This window comes from Hemicordylus capensis, chromosome 1, assembly GCF_027244095.1.
Source record: "Hemicordylus capensis ecotype Gifberg chromosome 1, rHemCap1.1.pri, whole genome shotgun sequence".
NCBI lineage: Eukaryota > Metazoa > Chordata > Lepidosauria > Squamata > Cordylidae > Hemicordylus > Hemicordylus capensis.
Genome location: NC_069657.1, coordinates 153,300,572 through 153,324,535, shown reverse-complemented (window position 1 = coordinate 153,324,535; position 23,964 = coordinate 153,300,572). Strand labels below are relative to the sequence as shown.

Here is a 23,964-nt window from a genome sequence, read left to right as displayed (position 1 = left end):
AACAACCTGGATGGCTTTAGAAGGGGTTTGGATAACTTCATGGAAGAGAGGTCTATCATCGGCTACTAGTCGGAGGGCTATAGGCCACCTCCAGTCTCAAAGGCAGGATGCTGCTGAGTACCAGTTGCAGGGGAGTAACAGCAGGAGAGAGGGCATGCCCTCAACTCCTGCCTGTAGGATTCCAGTGGCATCTGGTGGGCCACTGTGAGAAACAGGATGCTGGACTAGATGGGCCTAGACCCAACAGGGTTGTTCTTATCAGCTCCGATCCTCCATTTTAGGATTGTTACAAACTGCAGACTACGGCACTTTTCCATCATGGCAATATTTTTTTTCCCCTCTTTCACCCTGCCCTTCTCTTTTTGTTGCTGCTTATTTTACTGAAAACCTAAAGTACTCTGGGAATTCAAAAGCTTGCTCATTACTTTTTTGATTTGTTAGTTCGTACTAAATAAAAGGTATTGTGCTAGTATATAGTTTTTGGATTTCATGGCTACTACAGCTTGTGTCTGTCATGGTAGAAGCAGCAGCTCACACTGAGATAGCAGTCCAAAGAACAGTAACTGAATACAGATCATCACAGGAAGAAGTCTCCTTCTGTGCACCCCCAGCCCCAGTTGTGCTGCTCGTCAGACCCCAGAGGCGCCTGAGACTACTGGAATGCTAGTACCCATGCCAAAAAAAAAAAAAAAAGCCATGTTCAGCATGTGTGTCACGTAGCAGAGTCTGTTTCTGAGCAAAGAAGGAGGGAGATCTCGTGCCATGGACAGAGTAAAAGGAAGCATGCTTGTAGTTCTCTGAATGGGCATACAAGGTAGAAGAAGATCCTCCCTCCCCATTCAGGAATAAGGGAGGGGAGGGTGGGGGACAGTACTGGGCAATGAAAGAGAAAGCTAATTTTGTATCCCTTCCATTTCTGCAGCAGACCTTGTGCCCAGAGTGACTCTACAGAAAGAGAACTCACATCTCAGGGCAAGTCAAAGACAGCTGCCTGTCTTCGCGTCACAGCAAACAATCAGTCCATTTTGCAATGGCCTTTGGATGCCTAGAAGCAGTTTCCAGCCTGCTCAGGACCCTAGCCTTGAATAAAGGAGGATCTCTTGCGGAACAGGATCTGCTTTCTTTCATACTTGGGCTTAATTCTAATTTCACATTATGGGAATAAGCCACTCGGGTCTCATTTTGCAGAGATGACCTAACTAGGTATAAGCAACGGGCTGGCAAAAGAACAAGTACTAGCAGGGCTGCCCACAAGATTTATGGGGCCTGGGGCAGGTGTGATGCTGGGCCCCCTCTGAAAAGATTCTACATGTGTGCACAGATGTTTTGGGGGGGGCAAATGTGACAGCTTTCATGCAGATGGTCCACGTGTGAGTATCCTTGCATGTAGCTCCTCCTTGCCCAGTTTATCATTGTTGGATCAGGGTCTACATTTTGCAATGCAATATCTTTTTTTTTTAATGGCAACTTTAAACAATACACCAAGAATTCTGTTGAATAATGGGGCAGAGATCAATGGTACGCATATGAGCGGAGGTGGGGAGGGCTTGCTTTGGGGGGGGGGGCTGAAGCAGATTGCTCCAGTTGCGCTGCCCCCCACCCAGCAGCCTTGAGTACTAGGCTATTTAGTAGTTATACTGGCTTGAGAAAGTATAGAGACCTTTAACAAACATGTGTACTCTTTAAGAAATGCACTTTCTATTGTTGTGAAACAGGAACTGTGCCCTTTTTAGATGGCACAGGAGCAACACCAAAAGCTGCTTAAAGGTATGGTTCCCCGACTATGGGAAACACCTATATCAGGCAGCAGTGATATAGGAAGATGCTGAAAGGCGTTATTTCATACTGCATGGGAGGAGGCAATGGTACATCCCTCCTATATTCTACCAGAGAAAACCACAGGGCTCTGTGGGCACCAGGAGTCGAAATCGACTTGACAGCACACTTTACTTTACCTTTTATTCAGCAATAACTCCATTTTCTCCCTCTCCTTCCCCTCCTTTTTCCTTCCTGACTCCTCCCCCACACTCCCTACAAAATCCCCCTTGGGACAAATGTACAAATAAACTGCAAAAGATTACTGAATAGAATTCAACAGAGGCATTCCTGGCTCCCCGGCTATCACATTATATAGTGCATTCAAGAGATGAAAAAGCCTGTGGGCCAATGCACTTCAGTATTCACCAACTTCTGTGTGCATACTTTTTGGCTTATGGATTTCCTGATGAGCTACAACCCTATTACTCATTCATCATTGATCAATGCAGAAGATAAAAATGGAAATGTTTCGGGGTTATTACATTTCCCCGGTACTCACATTTTCTTCTCTCAGCTAGCACTCCCATGGCTATTGCAAGTATTGTGTTGAATGCAGTTTCCCAAGTGTCATAGGCACCTGCTGGAGCAATGTTACTCTTCCCTTCTGTCATGCCTGAAGCCTCTTTCCTTTTTTTAAAATTTAATATAACGTGTTCAGAGACTATGCACTCCCACTTCGGTGCGCTACTACAGTACTGAAGTGTTCAAACTATTTTTGTTTTTATTTAAAAAAAACAAACTCAAGCAGTAGCCAGGCAAATGCCTCTCCTACACTGCTTGTTGCTTCAGAATTTTATGTGACAAACATCACATGACACACAAATAGATGGAGCAAAGTCCCACAATATTTTAAAATGAAAAGTAGCTGTTGGAGGCTACTATATTGAATGAAAGAGCAGAGTGGGAAGTGCAGGGTGGGGGGGGGAGACTTATTCCTTTCCCCCACCCCTGGGTTCCAGAATACGCCCTTTTTGTTTAAAAACAACAACAACCACCTGTTGAAGCTGTATTATGTCCATCTGCATGTAATGTGTAGATCATAAGAATGCAAGAGAAGCCCTGCTGGACCAGATCATAGGTTCATCCATTCTGCTTCCCACAGTGGCTAACCAGATATATGTGGGCTTTCTGAAAGTACAGTATGAAAGCTACAGCCATCCCACATTTTCTGCCCCCTAGCAGCTGGCATTCATAGGCATACTACTACTAAATGCAGAAGTCCATCTTGCCAATAGCCATCACAGCCAATAGAGTCCAATTCTACAAGAATTTGTTTCGTCCCCTTTTTAAACAATTTAATGGTCAAGCAGGGACTGGAACTCATGCCTCCACAGTTTACATCTGACACCATGTCCCTTACCAGATTTAGGATTGTTTCCTTCGTTGGATGTATATTCCTGCCCTGTGCAAAGCCAGCTCAGGTGGAGTGCTCATGCAGCCCAGTTTACAAAGCACAGCAGCGAGTAGGAACAGAAAGATAATAGGATCATGGGTACCCCACCATCCAATCCATTAGAATGGGATAGATATTTAATATAAACTAGTGCTGGATCACGGGAAGCATTAGTATGGTGTTAAGACTCAGGGTTATTTTTTATGATCTGCTAAGGCCCTCAGTGAATTTATTACTTAATCATATCCTATAACTCAATGAATTAATAATGGGTAAATTTTGCCACCAGATTAGCAATGCTGCACTTTTTAAAAAAATGTGTGAACGTGATGAACAAATGTACACAGATTTCAATCCCAGATCATCCATTCCCAACCAAACAATGTGGGTTATCAGTCCAATTGAGTTGGCACAAGCTTCTTTACCACACTGTTTGGATTACCAGGTCTTTTTGCCATTTCCCCACCATGCATCAAACATCTCCTGATTCCATCACCATTTCAAGGAAACACTAATCAAGGGTCAAAGAACATTCAGGGTTTTCAGTTCATTCCCTGTGTAGTTCTGTAAATCTAAAAGGTGCTTACCAGCTGCTTATTGAAGTTCTGCACACACTGCTCAAATTGCTCATCTTTCGTTTCATCAGCTTTGCCAAGTTTCTGGAGGACCTACACAAAAAGAGAACAAAAGGAGGATCTTTAAAACCACAGAGTCACAAGATTTAAACATTAAGCAACCGATATAGAGGCTGCCACTTCAGCATTACTCCAGTGGTAGAGCACTTACTTTATATGCAGAAGGCCCTACATTCAGTCTGACACTGTAACTGGCAAAGATCTCAGGTAGCAAAACTGTAAAAAAACCAAAAACCTAAATCTATCCATGGGACCTTGAAAAACCGCTACCAGTTACAGACAACAGTGCCCACAATGGTTTTGATTTAATATACAGCGGCTTCATATGTTACATGTTCATTGCATAACTTTGGAACGTGAAATAATAAGGCTGTCATCCTACAATCACTAAGGAGCAAGGCCCACTGAACACAATGCAACATACTGTCAAGTAAACATGCATAGGATTGTATTATACAGAAGCCCTATTTACACGTTATGTTCATTGTATATCTTGTACACAGGTACAGTTATTCACGTTATGTTGAATACAGGTACAGCAGTCAACTTCTATCTGCACCATGTATCTGAGGGGCCTGTACCCAGGTTCACTTTTAAAATAAACTCAAGTACCGTCATTCACACAAAAACCATGTATGACTGTGCTCTGGTAAGGACAAGGTTCTTTATTTGGTTGCTTCTAGGTCAGAGTATGTTTACAGGAGGGTAGCAAAATTTTTATTTATAGCAAGTAAGATTCGGTCTAGAATGGTGGAGGCACGAGATGCTGGGTTGTGTACTTCAGATTGACCGCTTCTGTCTGAATGGAATTGGTTATATGTGCGCTACTGAAGGTATTAATGTTTTGTCTATTTTAGGTTTTATGTATTTTGTCTGTTTTATGTATTTATTCTTGTTGTTTTTCTTTTTGTATGCTGGCCTTGGGCCGAAATAAACAATACTACTACTACTACTACTACTACTGTATGACTGTGCAATATATCTGTATACTCGTACCACTGAAACCTCATTCAGACATTATTAATGAGGAGACTGTACTCATGTGCAGCCTCCAGAAATGAGGTGGAAGTCCTGCCCAACGAGTCAGTCATTCTCCCCTACTGGGCAAGTCAGTCACATGTACAGCCTTCATCTGAAGAGGTGAAGCCTATAAGCATGATTGCACACCTTCCCATAGGCAGAAGACTGGGGTGCCTCACTCTCCCATCGATCACAGGAAAGCACACAATCATGCTTACAGGTTTCACCTCTTAAGACAAAGGCTGTAAGTGTGACTTACCTGCCTGGCAGGGTAGAATGACTGATGCCCTGGGTGGGACTTTTACCTCATTTTGGACTTTCACTGTATGCAAATACAGTCTCCATTAACAACATCTGAATGAGCCTGCAATGTCTGAACAGGGCTACAGTCTCCTCCTGTTCCCGAGCTCAGCCAGATAGGTGTCTCTCTCCTGTATCCCAGAGAAATTGTGCTATATTAGCAATCCGAAACCTCTAACTAATGTTACAATGCAGAACTTATGAGTTGTTCTTCAGCAACTAATTCTCTACAAACAGGAAAAGAAAAATGGATTAATGAAAGCAGTGAGCCAGCCCAGCCTACCCACACTGTGGCTCTGCAAGAAAGTGTGGTGGTGGTGGTGGTGGTGAACTACTTGAGCTACATTTCCTAGAAGAAACTCACTTGCCCAGCCCTTCACCAAATGCTTTTGGGAAGGAAGCAGAGAGACACGGGACACTGAAAAATCCAGATAACTGAAAAGGTAACCACTCCCGCAACAGAAACCTCAAAGCATCTCTTTCCACAAAAGAATACATCTGGAAGGAGAGGGTAACAACCCAGAGACATATAAGTTTTGGACAGAATTAAAATAAAATAATGATAATGATAATGATGTTTGGAGAGCAGACATGGCAAAAATTAATCCCGGTTCCAGCTAGGATTAGGAAAAGTTACTTGGGGAACTCTTATCATTCTGTCAACAGGAAGGTGTAGAATCACCATGGCAATCAGCCAGCCCCCACTTTGCACCATGAGACCTTTTGAAATGAAGTTGACCCACCATTCCAGGCACAGTGAGTTTTTATCAAGCCACTTTGTGTATCAGCCTTTCCCTTCTAACACTCTTTGTATTGAGTCAAGTGAGTGGCTGAGGGGGATACCTTGAACACAGTTCTGTTTCCTGCACAGCTAACTCAGGGTCACTCTAGCTTGAGTGACTGCAGGGGTGAAGTGACAGGGACACTCAACAGGAATTGCTGCAGCATGCGGCAACTGCTGTAGCAGTCAACACAGTACGATGGGCTTCTACACACCACTTAGATATACTGTACATATAAGACAGATATTGTACATGCCCACCTAGATATGCAATATGTTAATGCAACACACATATCTGTGCTATGCAGTTCTACTCATGAGGGAGCTAGGATTGGATGTGGCTGCTTGTGAAGTTAATAGTCTGCGACAAACCTAGTTTTTGTGCCAGGTAATATGTGAAATGTTCCTAAAATAATCTCCTCAGCAGTGCTCAGATAACCAAATAAAAGTTAAGGGCAGGGAGTAAAATTCACAAAACCTATCTCCCTACTCCTCCCACCATTAGCCAAATAACACCCCCATGGTTTATTTTTTTAAAGAAAAGTTGAAAAGGGCGAGGCCCCCTCTGCAATTCAAGCACAACTACTTTAGCAGTCCTGTCTAGAGAAAAATAGCAGACTGATCACAGAAAGTCTCTGCAGTCAATATAACAGCCCACGTTTCTTCAGGTGTAACAAAGACTGATAAGCAAACAGATCTAAGTAACAGCTACATGGGCCAACAGCATGCTTTGATTGAAAATAATCAATTTAGTATCTTCATTTGAATAGTTCTTGTAAGCTACCATCAGGACCTGTTGGGACTGAAAAGTGTGCACTCCGCCTTTCTCAAAGGCAATTCAAAGCAGCTTACAATAAACTGTTTTGACACAGGAGAGAATACGAAATACTTCCAATTCCACTTATACAAACTATACAAGTTAAAATGGAGAAATGCCTAATGAAAAAGCATGCGCACGCGCGCACACACACGCACACACACAGTGTAGGAAGGGTATTTGGTGTTACGTATTATTTACCATATCAAACATAATAAAATTAAATAATAAAGATTCCCTTAGGAAAGAGGGCTGTATACTCATTCACCACCCCCCATGTTGACAGATGCACAAAGGCCGACACCTTGTTTTGTTCATGAAAAGGCTTAAGGCATAGCTCACATCTCCCCTGTCCACTGTCCAGGCCTTGCTTATGGAAGCTGGCCTCACACTTGGAGAATACTTGGTTCACTGCATTGCAGTTAGAAATATATCAAACATCCAAGTCAACTCACACTATTGTTTTGAATTTAGTCATACATGCAGACCTGTGTGAACAGCAGATTCTCTGCAACACTACAAGCACCACAGAGCCTTAAGTTTCAGAATATCATCATAGCAGAGTGTACAAACACATTACTGAAGGCTAGCATTTAAGCACTGAGTGGGTGGCTAGCTAAGCATCATCCTCTGCAGAAATTGGAACTCTCCAAGCTCAGCCACTTTGGAGAAACAGGAGGCTATGTTAGCAGGGAATATGATATGTACTTGGCGACCAACTTATTTTTCCACCACGGCTGTTATAAGCCAATTTAGCCTTGGATGTAGTGGGAGTAAATGCTCCTGATCAAGATTTCATTTAGGTCTACTCCAGACTCGATGCTAGGCAAATATATAGACCTATATTCGCATATAAGTCTAGGAAGCTACTTTATAGAGTCAGACAACTGGTCCAGCTAGCTCTGTATTGTTTACAATGATTGGCAGCAGCTCTCCAGGGTATTTAAGAACATAACATAAGAACATAAGAACAGCCCTGCTAGATCAGGCCCAAGGCCCATCTAGTTCAGCATCCTCTTTCACACAGTGGCCCACCAGATGCCTCTGGAAGCCACAGGCAGGAGTTAAGGACATGCCCTCTCTCCTGCTGTTACTCCCCTGCAACTGGTACTCAGAGACATCCTGCCTTTGAGGCTGGAGGTGGCCTATAGCCCTCTGACTAGTAGCCTTTGGTAGACCTCTCCTCCACGAAGATAGATCTCTCCTCCATGAAGTCTTTCCTAGCCCTACCTAGATGCAGGGGTGCATATCCTAAAACATTTGAGGAGTTCCCCCCTCGTTTTACTCCATGCCAAACCCATATCTTCCTCCACCCGGCAAATAGGTTACGAGTTGTTCCTCAAGCTTTCCCTCTGTCTGCACCCTTCCTAGACATGCCAGAGACTGAACCCTGGATCTTCTGTATGCAAAGCAAGCATTCTACCACTGAGCCATGGCCTATTAATATGGCCAGGGGGTGCTCTTGAAATTTACAACTTACTACTAATGTGTAGACAGACTTAAAGGTGATTATTTATTTATCTGCTTTCTACAAAAAGCTTTTCTTTTCTAATCATATATCCTGCTCCAACATGGGGCTTACAGTGGTTTCCCATCCACAAGACTGACCAGGGACACTCCTGCTTAGATTCAGCATTATTGTAGCATCAGGTATTCCCGCACTATTAACTGCAACAAAGATGGTTTTATGTTTAACATAGACATGCATGTAAAATCCCAGCTCATGAATTACGGGGCTAGTAGGCAGAAATTATTATTTTCAAAATGGAATTCCAGAAAGTTCAAACACTCATTATACATAAATACATGTATGTAAGTCAGGACATAGCTTAAGCCCTAATGAAATCAGTACAGTTTAGGCAGCCCAACTCTGTGCTGTACAATGATTTAAAATAAAAGTTTCATGTAAAATTCTTTGTATAAAACAAAATCTGGTCAAATTCCAAAAGATCATGGCAAACTTTAACAGTTGGCAAGATGCTCTGGCCATGTCCATTATCAATAACCAATATTTCCCTTTAATTTATCTAGCATGAAATTCTGTGCACTGTTAGGGTGCTTAAATCCCATTGAAATCCCATTGAAATCAATGGGATTTAATGTTAGTCCAGATAATGAGTCAGACTGACCTGAAGAAGTGTTTTTTAAAAACCCTGATAAAACATTTTATTTCAACCTTCTACACCTCAGTACTGCTTTTATTCCTCAACATAAGTGAAAACTAGAGGATCCAGCGCAGAGGATCTGTGCCCCTAGTCCCCCCCTTCCCCCACCCCGCCCCTTTTTTGCTTGCGGCCGCTCCGGCCAGCTGCCTACCGGGGCCACTCACCTGTCTGCCAGCCATCTTCTCCCTGCCTCCCCCAGCGGCTAGCCTTTCATCAGGCCTCCGCTTCTCCCCACCCCCATGGTCCCCTGTCACTAATCGTGGCTCCATTCACTAATCGCAGTCCCCCATTTGTGGCCGCCCACCAGCTGGGCCCACTCGCCAGTTGCGGCGACTCCGGCCGGCTGCCTACTGGGGCCGCTCACCTGTCCACCAGCCACCCGTCTTCTCCCTGCCTCCCCCGGCAGCCGGCCATGCACCAGGCCACCACTTCTCCCCCGCCCATGTGGTCCTCCATCGCTAATCAGCAGCTCTCACAAGAGCTGCCACACACGGGATTAGCAACGGGTACGCCTTCTATAAATATATAGAAAAAGATTGCTGTAAAGATTTCATGCCCCCTCCTATTTTTTCCCTTTATGCAGCACATACTTAAGAATGTTGGAGTAATTTTACCCCAAATTGTACAGAAACTAAATTGACCAGCACCTGTTGTTCAGTGTCATTTTCCTGTGTATACAAATATCAATATTAAGATAATATCTTTGCTGCCAAAGGGAAATACCTAATAAAGGATTGGTTTTTTTATTGTTTATTCTTATACATCTGACATCATGCTCAGGGCAACTCCCTGCCTCCCCAATTTCTTATTTCTGCTGCTTTCTTTGGGGTACATTTGACCCACATACCAGGTTAGAACTAAGTATACTTTATATTGTGATGCACATCATAACTGTGCCAGCTTGTATTCACAGGGTTTGTTTAAATGCTGTTCTAGTGAATAACACTAAAATTGCAATGCAGTATACACTGTAAAGCAACACTCCTTTTCATACATTTTTATGTTCACTTAAAAGTGTTACTTAGTTACTAGCCTACCCACACAGAGCATCTGTGCGCTCTTTGGGACCGGCTGCTCCCTCCTGCCCCACTCTCTCTTGCCCTCCCTCCCCTTCCATTCCTCTCCTCCTCCCCGCCCCGCACTGTGCCTCTTACCTCAGCGGGTGGCAAAGAGGAAACCTCCTCCCAGGCGGCGAAGCCCCACCGTCCGTTTCCCAGACTGACATCTCGTCAGTCGCAGTCCTTTAGTTCCAGCACGACCATTACTGTTCTCAACTGTCAGAACTCTGAAAGTGGGCCACACGCTTCCCTCCTTTCAGAGTACCCGCGTGCAGCTACTGCACGCAGCCACACTACCTTCTGCCGCCAATGTTGCCTGCCCACTCCTCTCCCTCAGTCCCAGCAGTCTGTCGGGACCACCAGTTTTGGGACCAACGCACTTCCCTCCTTTCTGCTCTCCACCCTCTGGCGCTCCCAAAGCGGGCCAACCTCTTCCCTCCCTTCAGCCCACTCTCGGTACCTACTGCAACTGAACAATTCCAAGCCCCAACAGCCCCTAGCTTAGCACTGGTAGCGCTTGCCTTTTGGCCCCGCAGTCTCTCCCGCTGCCACCAAACTCCCTCAGTCCTTCAGTCTTGGCACTCCGAACATTTCCAAGCCCCAACAGCTCCAAATTTCTGCCCCTTTCCACTCCTCTAACTCAGTCCCAGCAGAGAGCCGCTGGACTGCGTTTCCCGCCCAACAATGCCGGGAACTCTCACAACCTCTCGCAAGAGTTCCACTGCCAAATCCAGGGCACGCATAAGCGAATTAAATTTATAGATTACTATGTGAAATAGCGAAGAGAATCTCCCTATTCTTTTTTCACAAACCATTTATGCCCCCCACCCCTGCATCCATACCCAACTTGGTCATGAAGCATGATCTACCATGAAAACCTCCATTTAAGTCCTCCAGTCAGCAGGCATGGCACAAAAGCAGCATAGAAGGACTTGCTAATGAACTATATCCCCAAACAGCAAATATGCTTGCTAGTTTAGATCTAAACATAAGCTTTACTAGACAATAGTGAGTAGAGACTTTGTAAGTATTTCCAGTCTTCATCTTTGTTTTAGTAACCATACATGCAAGATGATGCTATGCATTTTTACATAAAAACAAGTTCCTCTGGGTTCATTCTGGCTTACTCCCTATGAGTGCTGCTGTTTTATTGTTGTTTGAACTGGAGTTTGCCACTTTGAAGGCTGTTGAATGACAGTGGAAAAGAAGCATGGTCTTCTGCTGAACCTTGACTACAGAATTCAGGCATTGCAATTGAGCAGGTTTATTAAGAGGGCTCTATACAGCTCCCTACACAATCTCTAAACACAAGTCAGCAGCAAAGTTTCTCCCATACCAAGGCTGGATTTGGACATAATGGGGAACCAGAGGCAGAACAGCCAGAGGTCCCCAAACCTGAACGTCCGATTGTGGGTAAATGCAGTTTGGACCCTGACTCAACTCAAGGGTTCACTCACCGAACACCATTTTGAGCCCTTGGTTTGATATGAAGTTTGCTGCTCAGGCCTCCAGTTTGTGGCTGCCTCGATTAAATCTGAATTCAGTAATGGAGACAGCCTTCCCTGGGACCGGAATTGAGGGAAGGACGCTCCTCCTTCTCTCCATTCTCTGCTAACATCCAAATTCCAATAAGTAAGCGCATGCGAGGGGTGGAGGCAAACCGTGGGTCCACTGGACCCTCGGTTCTGTGTTATGTCCGAATTTGGCCAAAGAGAAAGCCGGGGAAACCTGGCTTGTATTTAAGGGGGCAGCAATACAGGTGGCAGAAGGGCTTCTCCATCTCAGACAGCTTTTAAAAGGGCTGTTAAGACACATTTGTTCATCCAGGCTTTTAACTGGACTTACAGAACTTATTGTTTTAAATTTTTAAGTTGCTTTAATGTTTTCATTTTAACATTTAAAACACCCTGTGTTTCATTGTAAACCACCTAGAGACACGAATTTTGGGCAGTATGTGTGTGTATCTCACTTTGGAATGAATTGTATACATAGGATTGCAGCGCAAGATTATTCCCTGGTTCCAAATTATTTCACACTCCTATACAAATTGTTATGATAAGGTATGGATACTGGCAATGACAGTTGATTACATATGCATGTGAGGAAGTGCGGCCCTAAAACTTCTCTTAGGTCACTATACATAATATTTAGCTCTAACACCATGCCAGGTGCTATATGCAAGTTCCACATTTTGGAGAAGATTCATAAGACAGTACTTAGAACTGTGTTTTGTATGGTATACTTAGATCAAAGGCACACTCCTACACTTTTCAAAAAAGCAAAGATTTAGTATCACTTTCTATCTGACATCTGTTATTCCATCCAGATTGTTCTTCAGCCAGTTGGAAGGAAGTTAATGCTCTCTCTCTCTCTCTTTCTTTCTCTCTCTCTCTCACACACACACACGCTTATAATCTTCATCAGGGTTGGAAACATCAGCAGGTGAAGTCAGCATCTACACAAGATTGACCTGTTGGATCGTTTTTCATTTGTTCCACCCCACAGGCTGAGAAGATTAAAGTTTAGCCACACATATTTAGAAAGTCCTTTCAGAGCAGTACAGCATTATCTGCCAAGGTTTAGAGTGCTGTGTCACTTCAACAGAGGCAAGGTGGGGGAGTTGAATCAGATTCACAAACTTATGGGTGTATCTGCTCCCATTATCCCTGGTCCCGTTTTGAAAGTTATATAGGCCAAATACCTAGGCATTCTCCAGATAGCATAAGCATGGAAAGGGAGTGTGTGCAGCTGGGCCGAGGGGGGGGGGGATGCAGATCTTATCAACAGGCCTTACTTGACCAATGCATATTCTGTTGCTCTAGAAGGGAGCCTGTATGCTTACAATTGTGTGAGGGTTCACTGCACATGATGCATAAGTTCCCTGGAGAAAAGCACAGCATATAGCATTTATTTATATCCTGCCGGGTCAATATAGGAAGATGCTGAAAGCATACTGCGCGGGAGGAGGCAATGGTAAACCCCTCCTGTATTCTACCAAAAGAAAACCACAAGGCTCTGTGGGTGCCAGGAGTCAAAATCAACTTGACGGCACACCTTACTTTTCTTCCATAGTGACAGCACACATGGGATTTCCAGGCAGCACATACTGCTTAGCTTCAGCAGAATCACCAAATGCTCCAGACCTGCTTTAGGGATGTGCACAAACCGAGGTTCATGCACTGGCTCAGCACTGAACCAGTTCAAATAAGGTCCAAACCAGTTCAGCATGCAGGGAGAGGAGCGGTGAGTATGATCTTTAAAAAAAATTTAAAAAAAGAGGAGAGCAGGTTCTTACCTGCTCTCTGCCACCATATGCTACTTCCTGCTACAACAGCGCTGCCCCCAAGAACCTGTGCAAGGTGCCAGCATGCACATGTGCACCTCAGTTTGTGCAGATCCCTAATCTCCTTAGCTTCAGCAAGGTTGACTGCTTTGTGTGCCCTTAGATCAATGATCTTCACTATTTTCAAGTGGGGGCTACTTTGGCAAAAAAACCTTCAATGTGTGAGTCATTTCCCAAAGCGCTGACCTCCACACAGTACCATACTTTTCTCAGTGCTGGGAGGGCCCTTTAAGGGAGATGGAGCCCTCTCAAGAGCTTTGGGAGGAAAGCGCTGGGAAGGGCTACACTTCCCAGCATGCCATGCACACCTTCCAAGATGGTGCAGGGGCTCAACAGGGCTCAATTCCCTTAAAGGAGCCCCTCCTGCTAGGCACTGGGCAAAGTTCAGCACTGCACAGTGGGAATAGTCACCTCCATATGATGCCAGGGGACTGTACAAAGTATTCAGCTTTGGCTGAAGCTTTGCACAGGCCCAACAAACAATTAGTGAAGGAGCTGCACTTTGGGCCCCCGGGGGCCTTACAATGAAGTACACTGCCTTCAATCATACTCTTAGGATCAGATGGCACAGAAAGAACAGTACATGTGTAGGCAAACAACTGAATGTGCATGGGACCCCGCTCCCCGCCCACCTTCCACACATGCTCACAAACCACACTTATGCCCATGGTTGCCAAATCACCCACCAGGATTGGCCTGGAATGTCCAGGAACTGAAACCAATCACCAGATGGCTACTGAAAGCAATCCTGGAGATTCTAATGGCTTGATGTTGTGAAAAATATTGGGAAAAGAAATCTCTTATGCCAGCTTCAGTCAGCAACCTTACTGACATTGCCTGCAGAATGCTCTGGTTTTTTCATTTGATGTATGCCTAGTGTATCAACCAGAATAGGACCTGTCCCTCAGACTCCAAGGCTACTCTAGGAGACTATGGACCAAGGGTCTAGAAAACTGTGTGTTCTAATATCACAATGAAAGAGCCAAATCAAACTCCTAGAGCACATTCTGGTAGCAGCGTTCCCTCTAAGGTGTGTGCATGTCCCTGTGCTCACAAGTTCGCTCATTTAAGTTTAGATCCCACTCAGGTTGAATCAGGAAGGCCCCATTCTGAATGCATGTGTGCACACAGTGCCTAGATACTCCCACCCAAAACAAATCTCATTCCGCACACAGATGAAAAAAATTAGAGAGAACACTGACTGGAAGCTTATCACAAATCCCGAGTCCACTGTGTCTCCTATATTAACATTTTAGCCTTCATGGCTATGGAGAAAAGATGTAGCAACTTTATCTAACCAAAGCTTAGATCAAGGACTAGGCAACACTTCCAGTGGAAGGGGGGCAAAGGTTTTCATGTGCTTTGTTTTTCTGGTGCCCTTTTCACAGACATTATGCACTTAATTGGTTCTCTTGGCAAGGTTAGCTCTGGAGGGGACAGGGGTTCTCCCTCACATACACACATTTCTTTCCGAATTATAATATGTGGAACACAGATTGCCCACCAATAAATGCACTTTGCCCCTTCTGTGCCCCCCTTCATACAGTGGTGCTGCCGTCTCTTGGAGAAACTGAATAGACCTATCTATTGAAAGTTATATAGGCCAAATACCTAGGCATTCTCCAGATAGCATAAGCATGGAAAGGGTAAAATACAAGAGGGATTTACCATTGCCTCCTCCCACGCAGTATGAGATGATGCCTTTCAGCATCTTCCTATATTGCTGCTGCCCGATATAGTGCCAGCAGGGATTTGAACCAGCAATCTTCTGCTCATTAGTCAAACATTTCCCCGCTGCGCCACTTAAGGTGACTATGCAGCCCTGAGGGACTCCATATAATACCGGTAGCTCCCGTTTTGAAGAGCAACCATCACTAAGCTCCACCATCTGGAATCTGCCTGAGAGATAGGAGTGGAACCACTGCAAAGCAGTGCCTCCTATCTCCCCCCCCCCCCGATTATCCTGAAGGATAGCATAGGCTGATTGTATCGAACACCGCCAAGAGCGCCAAAAGAACCAACAGAGTCACACTCCCTTCGTTGATTCCCTGGTAAAAGTCATCCATCAGGCCAACCAAGGCAACATTTTTTTTTGTGCTGTCAACTCTGCAGGTATGCTTATAGACTTCTTCAAAACTGTTACACTACTGTGAAATGTCAAACTCCTTGCATTGTGAATATTCACATTTACTGCAGCACATTGAAGCTTCCAGTTACTACTACTACCATACTTTAGATGTGGAAGGGCTCTCTGCACAAAACAGAAGTCACTCCAAACAATGCAGAGAAATTCAAAATCTACATAAAGTCTCTTTATAGGAAGTAATGCGGCAGATAGGTAGCTCTAAACAACAGCAGGTATCGTCTTATGGCTCCAACTCAGAGAAATGTGTTCACATACTAAACATAAATGGGGAGGAGGTGTTGGTTATTAACAAGAGGCAGCTCCCAACCCCTGGGACTCAGACTAGGACTAAAACCAAGACAGGGAGGGATAGTTCAGCCGACCTTCCTACAAACACATGTGTGTATCAAATCAGATCCAGACAGGGACTCGGCCTGAATACTTCGGTACGAAAACATTTGCTGAAGCAGCAGATGGCAAAGGATGATGTGCAAAAAAACCTCAGTAATGTGTCCATTTCAGCTGTTAACAATCTGTGAGCTCACAGGAGGACACCCATCCCCTAGAGAAGTGCAAGTGGTGATGAATTAGACCATTCCCATACAGCCACTGGCATTCTGCTGTTTCTCCCCACCCCCACCCCCACATATAACACCGCCATGCTTAATCCATCAGATCATTGCAAAGCCAGATAAGGTTAGTTAGAATGGAATCTTCAGGCTCTTTGTAGCTATTAATGGAGCAGATCTGCCCACGCAAAGATGGCTGATGGAAGGAACCTGACAAGTCAGTGTAGCACCCAGGATCAGCTCTAGCAAAAAAAAATTAAAAAAAAAAATGATGGCACTGGCAGGGATTGGCTGCTGGGGGGAAGTCAGTAAAAGAAAACCACACATACAGCAATGGCAACCTAAACGTATGCTCTGGTAGTATTTGGTTCATTGAATAACCGGCAGTCTTGTGCACTGTCCCACTCCACTTTGCACCCTTTATTTCCCCAGAAGTCTAGCTTCATGGAGCTCAACTTTTTAAACTCCAAAGATCAGCAATAAGATGCTGAACTTGGAATGGCTGTTAACATTTGAGAGAGGCTTGCCTGTTCTAGTGGGTTTTTTAAGTTGTAGATTTGGTTTTAATTGGGTCTAGTTTTAATTGAAGTTTATTCTTTTTATATTGTTTTATTTGTCTTATTGTTGTAAGCCACCCTGAGCAGTATTGCACTGGAGGGGTGGGATATACATATTCTATAATGTGAATGAACTTATACTCCTACTGTATATGAACTGATAGCTGAAATGAGATGTGGATTTCCATCTCCCAGATGTAAATCCAAAATGCTAGATGGCCAATTATATTTTTCAATTCTGCTACAGACTCCTGTAAAGCCAGCACATTCCCTCAAATGCTTACTATCTAGGACCAGCACCCATAGTACTAGAACCAAAGTCCAATCAGCAGAAATCCCATCCCTATAGATTCAAGGTGCTCAGCTGGTCCATATTCAGTCGATGATCCAAGCTGTCAATTCAGCAGCCATATATATGAAAACACAGACTGTCATCAAGCAGTAGTGTTCTGCACATGGGATTATCTGGATGGTTGTTTCTATGTCTGGGACAAAACTGTCCCTACTTGGACTGTAACAGAGTTATCTAGGTAAGGAAACAACTGATATGACAACATTTCACTTTGTAGAAACTTTGATGAGTTTCACCTTTAAAGAAGCAGAAAACTTGATTAGCCAACCAACAGTGCTAGCCCATGACATTTTGCTGCCTGAAACGGATTACTAAATGGCACCTCCTCCTTTTCCGACTATGCATGCCAGACTAGGGCTGAAATTCCATGCCCACTTACTTGGGAGTAAGCCCCGCTGAACAAAGTAGGACTTGCTCATTTATTTATAAATTTGTATCTTGCTCTTCCTTCAAGATGCCCAGAGTGATATGCATGGTTAGGTTTATCCTCACAACAACCCTGGGAGGTAAGTTAGGCTGAGAGAGAAGTGAGTGGCCCAGAGTCATTCAGTGAGCTGAATAGCTCATGGCTGAATAGGAATTTGAACTCAGGTCTCCCCAGTCCTAATCTAACCACTACACCACACTGAGAAGAGGCTGATCCCCTGCCTCTTCCCTCCAAAATGCCCTCTACCTACTGTGAGTCAGGAGTTTCTCCCAAGGGCTGCCCCAACAGTATTTAGGGCTCCAGCTGTTCCAGCTCAGGAGTCACAGTTACACTGCAGCAGAGGCCCAAAGGAATGAGGTATCTCCTTGCACTGCGTCCTATGTTCGACTACCACGACACAATAATTATAGGGTCAAGCTGTTCATTTTATGGATAGTGATGGAAGAACACAAATAGGTTCATTTATAGACATTTCCATTCAGATGCTTATCATATACAATAACAAAAAAAATCCACACCTGTCATAGGTTCTCTGGAAACCCCTATAGATTAATATAATGTTACTATATCACTATTTGTTTGGCCTCTATATTGTCATAGTATGTTCAGATACAATTACACAGTGGGAAGGTTCAGTGATAGAATGCTGACAAACAGTGCAGGTTCTGTAAGTGAAGTGAAAGATCTGTTGGGCTAAGAGAAGCATTACACACAGGCTAGATATATGCTGTTGACAGCTTGGGGAACAGGCAGGTAAATATGCTGGTGAGCCAGAGAGGTTCCATTCTTGGATCTCTAGTTAGATTTGGTGGATTGTGAAACTGTTTGCTGGTGAAAGGGAGGGATAAAATCTCTCACACAGAACTCATGGGAAACACATTCTCTGCTTTCTTAGTAGTTAAGTTATGCAAACTACGGCATGTTGTGCACATCTTTCCAAAAGCACAGAGTATGAACAACTGTTCTTTTGGCAGACACACCTAGCTGAAAAGTGGCTCAAAACTTTGACTCAAAACATAAGCTTTGTGAACGAGTTATAACAGAGCTGCATATCTTCTCTGGATATAAACTTTGTTAGGACTTCATTGGAGGAAGAAACATCAGTAACCTGCACTACATTGATAGCGGAGAATGCGGATGATCTGCAAGCTCTATTAGTGAAAGTCAAGGAGCACAGTGAAAAAATGGAACTGCAACTAAATGTAAAGAAGACTAAACTAATTACAATGGGTAAAACAATCAGCCTCAGAATTGATAATGAAGACGTGGTGGATAGCTTCTGCCTTTTAGGATCGACCATCAACAGTAAAGGATCCAGCCGTCAAGAAATATGCCGCAGACTAGCACTTGGTAGGGTTGCAATGAAGGCCTTGGGAAGGATATTTAGATGCCAGGACATGTCTATACCTACAAAGATTAGAACTGTTCCGACAATGGTTTTTCCCGTGACACTCTATGGATGCAAAAGCTGGACTATGAAGAAGTACTGACGCTTTTGAACTTTGCTGCCGGAGAAGACTTTTGAGGAAAAATCTTGGACAGCCAGGAAAATAAATGGATCATAGAACAAATCAATCCAGAATTTTCACTCGAGGCACAAATGACCAGGTTCAAACTATTATACTTCAGACACATTATGCGAAAATCCAGCTCCCTTGAGAAGTCCATAATGCTGAGAAGAGTTGAAAGAAAGAGAAGAAGAGGATGGCGAGCAGTAAGGTGGATGGACTCGATTACAACAGCAATAAATGCACCACTGCGAGACCTTAAAGGCCAAGTTGAAGACAATCATCCTGGTGAGAATCTATCTATGTGGTCGCTAAGAGCTGACACTGACTTGACAGCACTTAATCAATCAAGACTTTTTAATCACAATAACTGTGTATATAATCCCTGTGGATACTGTTCATGGGTGGGGGTGACTATCAAATCTAACTTCCAGATAAGCCAATTGCTTTCCTCCATAAATGTGGAAATTATAGTCTCATTTCTGTTCTCCAGCATCAACTTTATGTCAAGTTCCAGGCAACTGGATCTTCCCTCCTTCGACAAAGAAACCCCTATCGGATAGACTGTACCACATTTTAATCAATTAACTATATATCTGTTGTTATCAGCAACTTTTGCCCGCTAGTGCTGCTTTCCTATAACACACAGCATCTCTAGTAGGAGAAAGTAGGGATGTGCAAAACGTTTCGGGCACATAACGATCTGTGCCCGAAATGACCAATTTCGGGTGATTCGGAGCCAAACCAAATCACCCATGATGAGACCCAATAATTTTTGGACCCGAAACGAATCACCCCTGTTTCAGGTCCGAATTTTTCAGGTGCTTCGGGTCTCCTTTTTGTGCCCTAGAAAAGTGCCGGCCTTGTCTTCTTCTTCCCCCTCCGTTTTCAGTTTGACGTCTCTTTGAATTTCCCGCCTTTTTACCTCCATTGATTTCAATGAAGAAATTGCTTTCCTTTTACTTTAATTGAAAAGGTCCTGGGGCCAAAAGAGTGGGGTGGGGTGGTAGTGCCTAATGGGTGGAGGTTACTACCCCAATTGCAGAGGGATTGGGCAGAGGGCTGATTTTTGGTGAATCTCTGAAGTTTACGCGTCTTTAAGGTTTTCCCCCATTAAGTATAATGGAGGGTGTATCGCTTCACGTCGGGGGGAAAGGGGTGGCCTAGAGTGGTGTGGGGTTGGTGGTAGTGCCGGGTAGGGACAAGGAAGCTACGTGAATTTTTTCAAAGGATTTGGGCAGAGGGCTGATTTTTGGTTAATTGTTGAAGTTTATGCTTCTTTAAGGTTTTTCCTCATAAGTTATAATAGAACTGAGCTTTCAGCAGCCCCATAACTGCACTTGGGGGGTGCTGGGGTGGCCCAGAGTGAGTGGTGGTGTAGTGCACATAGGGTGCCAACCACCCCCATGGGTTTCTAACCCATGGCGTACAGGGTTCTGTTGTTTCCGAGATATTCTGAGTGTGGATTCTATGATAGCAAATGAGATTTTCAATGACACACCATGAATCCACTCTAATTTGCTTTCATAGAATCTAAACCTTAAAGACATGAACTTCAACAATTAACCAAAAATCAGCCCTCTGCCCAAATCCTTTGAAAAAATTCAGGTAGCTTCCTTGCCCCTACCCGGCACTACCACCAACCCCACACCGCTCTAGGCCACCCCTTTCCCCCCGACGTGAAGCGATACACCCCCCATTCTACCTAATGGGGGGAAACCTTAAAAACGCGTAAACTTCAGAAATTCACCAAAAATCAGCCCTCTGCCCAATCACTCTGCAATTGGGGTGGTAGCCTCCACCCATTAGGCACTACCACCCCACCCCACTCTTTTGGGACAGATCCCACTTTCTGCCCCCAATCTGCCCCAAAGACACTAAAACCTCAAAAAATCACCAAAAATCAGCCCTTTGCCCAATCCCCCTGAAATTTGGGTGGTAGCCTCCACCCATTGGGCACTACCACCCCACCCCACTCGTTTGGCCCCAGGACCCATTTTTCTTACCCGAATTGATTCGGATTCAGATTTGGGTAAATCCGAATCCAAACCGAATCGGGGGTGATTCAGATCATCATAATCTCTGGGAATTTTTAAGCTTCTAAACCTAAACATGTTGTTCACATGTTGGAAAGTTCTTGTCTCGTCTTAATCGGTTTCAAGAACTGGTAGTCTTGCTACAGTAAAATGTACTTCACACAATGCATTATTAGTGTATGGAATTTGCTGCTACACAAGTTCTGCTCAGGCACCCCAGCATGGGAAGAATCTCTCCACACGTACAGCATTTGTCTCTTCAGGAAAACACTGCAACTGTGAGCAGCAGGGGTGAGGTTTCAGAGCATGTCAGTCTGGGGGCAAGACTCATAAGCACACTCTTGAGGCACTGTATATGAGTACAGCATCCCCAGTTTTCAGTTTGGGATAATTTGTTTTTTGGACTACAGCTCCTATCATCTTCAGCCTTCAGCCAACTCCAAGGATGATGGGAGTTGTAGTCTAAAACCAAGATGCTACCCAAGGCTCCCAGTTTTGATAACATCTGAACAGGGCTACAGTGTTTTCAACAGTGACCAGTTTAGATGGGGGTTAGACAATTGTATAGATTATAGAAATCATGGTGGTCCATTAAACAAATTCCAAAGCCAGGTTTCTTAAAAGAAAAAAAGACCAACAAAATATGAATATGTGCTACAAAGTCATTGACAGGCTATCTTAGTTGGTCTTAAAAACCAGCTTTTGGATTCATGGACAATAGGTCTATCAACAGCTGTTCCGTGTTCAGATGCAGTAGGGATCAAGATTGTGATAGGACTATTGCCTTCATAAAACTAATTACTGTAAGTGTTTTATTCTTAGAAATTGTTTTGTTCTGTGAATTGTTTTTATTCTGTGAAAGTGTTTTAATTGTTATTTTATATTGTAATTTGGATTATGTACACTGGCTAATAAATAAGCAAGCCCTGCTTGCTAGCTTCGCAGAGACATCTGTTTGGCCACTGTGGGAAACTACATGCAGAACTAGATGGACCAGTGTTCCCTCTAACAGGGATTCCCAGATGTTGTTGACTACAACTCCCAGAATCCCCAAGCAAAAGCCATTACAGCTGGGGATTCTGGGAGTTGCAGTCAACAGCATCTGGGAATCCCTGTTAGAGGGAACACTGAGATGGACCCTGGTGTGATCCAGCAGGGCTCTTCTTTTCTTAAATAAAAAGCCTCATATACTTGCTCGGACAAATAACTTCAGGCAAATTCTTCTGATGTAGGCAAAAGAATAAACCATTTAAAATACTACTTCATTTATTTAATTTTTTTCTATGTAAACCACATTGTGAACTTTTACTGAAAACAAAATATCAATATCCATAGTAGTAGTTCTGCATATTAAGAGGCTGGGCACAATTCAGTACTGCATGCAGAGGATGATCCAAGGTCCCTTCCATTCATATGGAATACTGAATACACGGCAATCCCAGCCACACTTACTAGAAAGTCAATAGGACTTACTTCTGAGTAAACATTCTTAGGATTCCACTGCAATGGTGTTAATGAAAAAATTAATATCTATCAGACAAGCTAGGTATGTATCTCTGTGTCTAATAAGGTCAGGTTTGTTGTATCTCATTAGGAACCAAAGTGAGTTTCTTTACCTATGGTGTCTCTGATTTGTTCCTGGTTGCTGAAATGGGGGGGGGGTTTAAAATGTCTCCTTTCCAGCATGGACACAGGAAATCTGGAGGCATCAAGTAAAATACCATTATCAAGCCTATGAGCTTGTGTCAAATTGGGTTTCTAAATTAAGAACTGACATTTTCCCGAACCAATGTCAGTCCCTCAGGGAAGCCTCCATTACTAGGGCTCTTCACGTTGCCTCTAATTATAGCTTTTTAACTATGGAGAGTACAGACAGAAGAGGATTACGGGATGGTTCTGTCGCTTTCTATCCAGCCTTCTTGCATGCTCCATATGCAGGAGGCCTTCTGAAAAATCACTTGCCAAGAACATGTCGCCTTTTTAAAAGAAAGTATATTTTAAAAAGCACAACAATTCACCTGTCAACAAAACACAACAAATTGTTTCCAAACCAAGTTTGTAGAGAGAGGGGCTGAGATTCAAGCACACCTAAAAGCCAAGTTCCTAACCTGAAACAACACCACAGCATATCCCTGAAGCACAGAAGTGATGTTCTCATGACCGCTAACCAGGTAGGACAAGCATTCTACCCATCTTCAGGAGCTGTGCACACTCCCAATTTCTAGTAGTGTGTGAGTTAAAAACCAGGAGGAAGGGGGACACGAGGGCTCAGGCCCCAATACTTTGATAATATGCTGGGTAAAAGTACTGGGTAGGACGACACCATTGGAGCCTGGGCCTACCTACCAAACATTCACTTTCCCCTCCTCTGACCTAGCTTTTACCTCACACGTGACTGAAAATTGGGAGTGCGGTGTGCACAGCTCCCAAAGCTGTGTAGGTTGCTTGTCCTACCCAATTAATGGTCATGAGAAGAGCTCTAGAGGTTGTTTACCTTCTACACTTTGCTTTGGATTGGTTTGGACTATACATTTGAGCCAGCTGCCACCCACCACACAAACAGGGACATGCACGAGTATGCACTACTCTCCCTCCTGGTGCACATTTGCCCTTGTTTTACTCACGTGGGGAGACTCATCCAAACAGCCCCCTTGCACATGATCTAAATACTACATTAGAGTGGCACAGGTGAATCATCACCCCATGTGCACATGCGCGCACATACACACACAATTAGAAAAAGGGAAGGAGCACCAGGAGGAGGAGCAGGACATGCTCTTGCACATCTCTAATCACATATGGGCAGGAACCAGCTCAAATGTAGCATCCAAACTGGCCCTTTGTCGCTTCAGGAGGACATTATGACCTCTCTTCCCTTTGTTACAATTTTTCACTCTAGGGCGCATCTCCCCATGATTTCCATGCGCGCGCGCACACACACACACACACACACACACACACACACACACACTCTTAATGTGTCTTATGCAGGGATGAAAACAATAAAAACTTGGAGTATGTTTAGAGGCTGACTTGGGTCAAATTTGCTGCATCCCTCCT

The 23,964-nt window shown here is 44.0% G+C and overlaps 1 protein-coding gene across 16 annotated transcripts in view; it reads right to left on the bottom strand.

The window, feature by feature from the left end:
- BIN1 (bridging integrator 1) overlaps positions 1-23,964 on the bottom strand; it is a 163,936-nt gene that overhangs the window by 93,205 nt on the left and 46,767 nt on the right. For all 16 annotated transcript variants that reach the window (XM_053299001.1, XM_053298977.1, XM_053298985.1 and 13 more), the window contains exon 2: positions 3,799-3,879. In XM_053299001.1, coding sequence (XP_053154976.1) covers positions 3,799-3,879 — 81 coding nt within the window. The remainder of the gene's footprint in view (positions 1-3,798; positions 3,880-23,964) is intronic.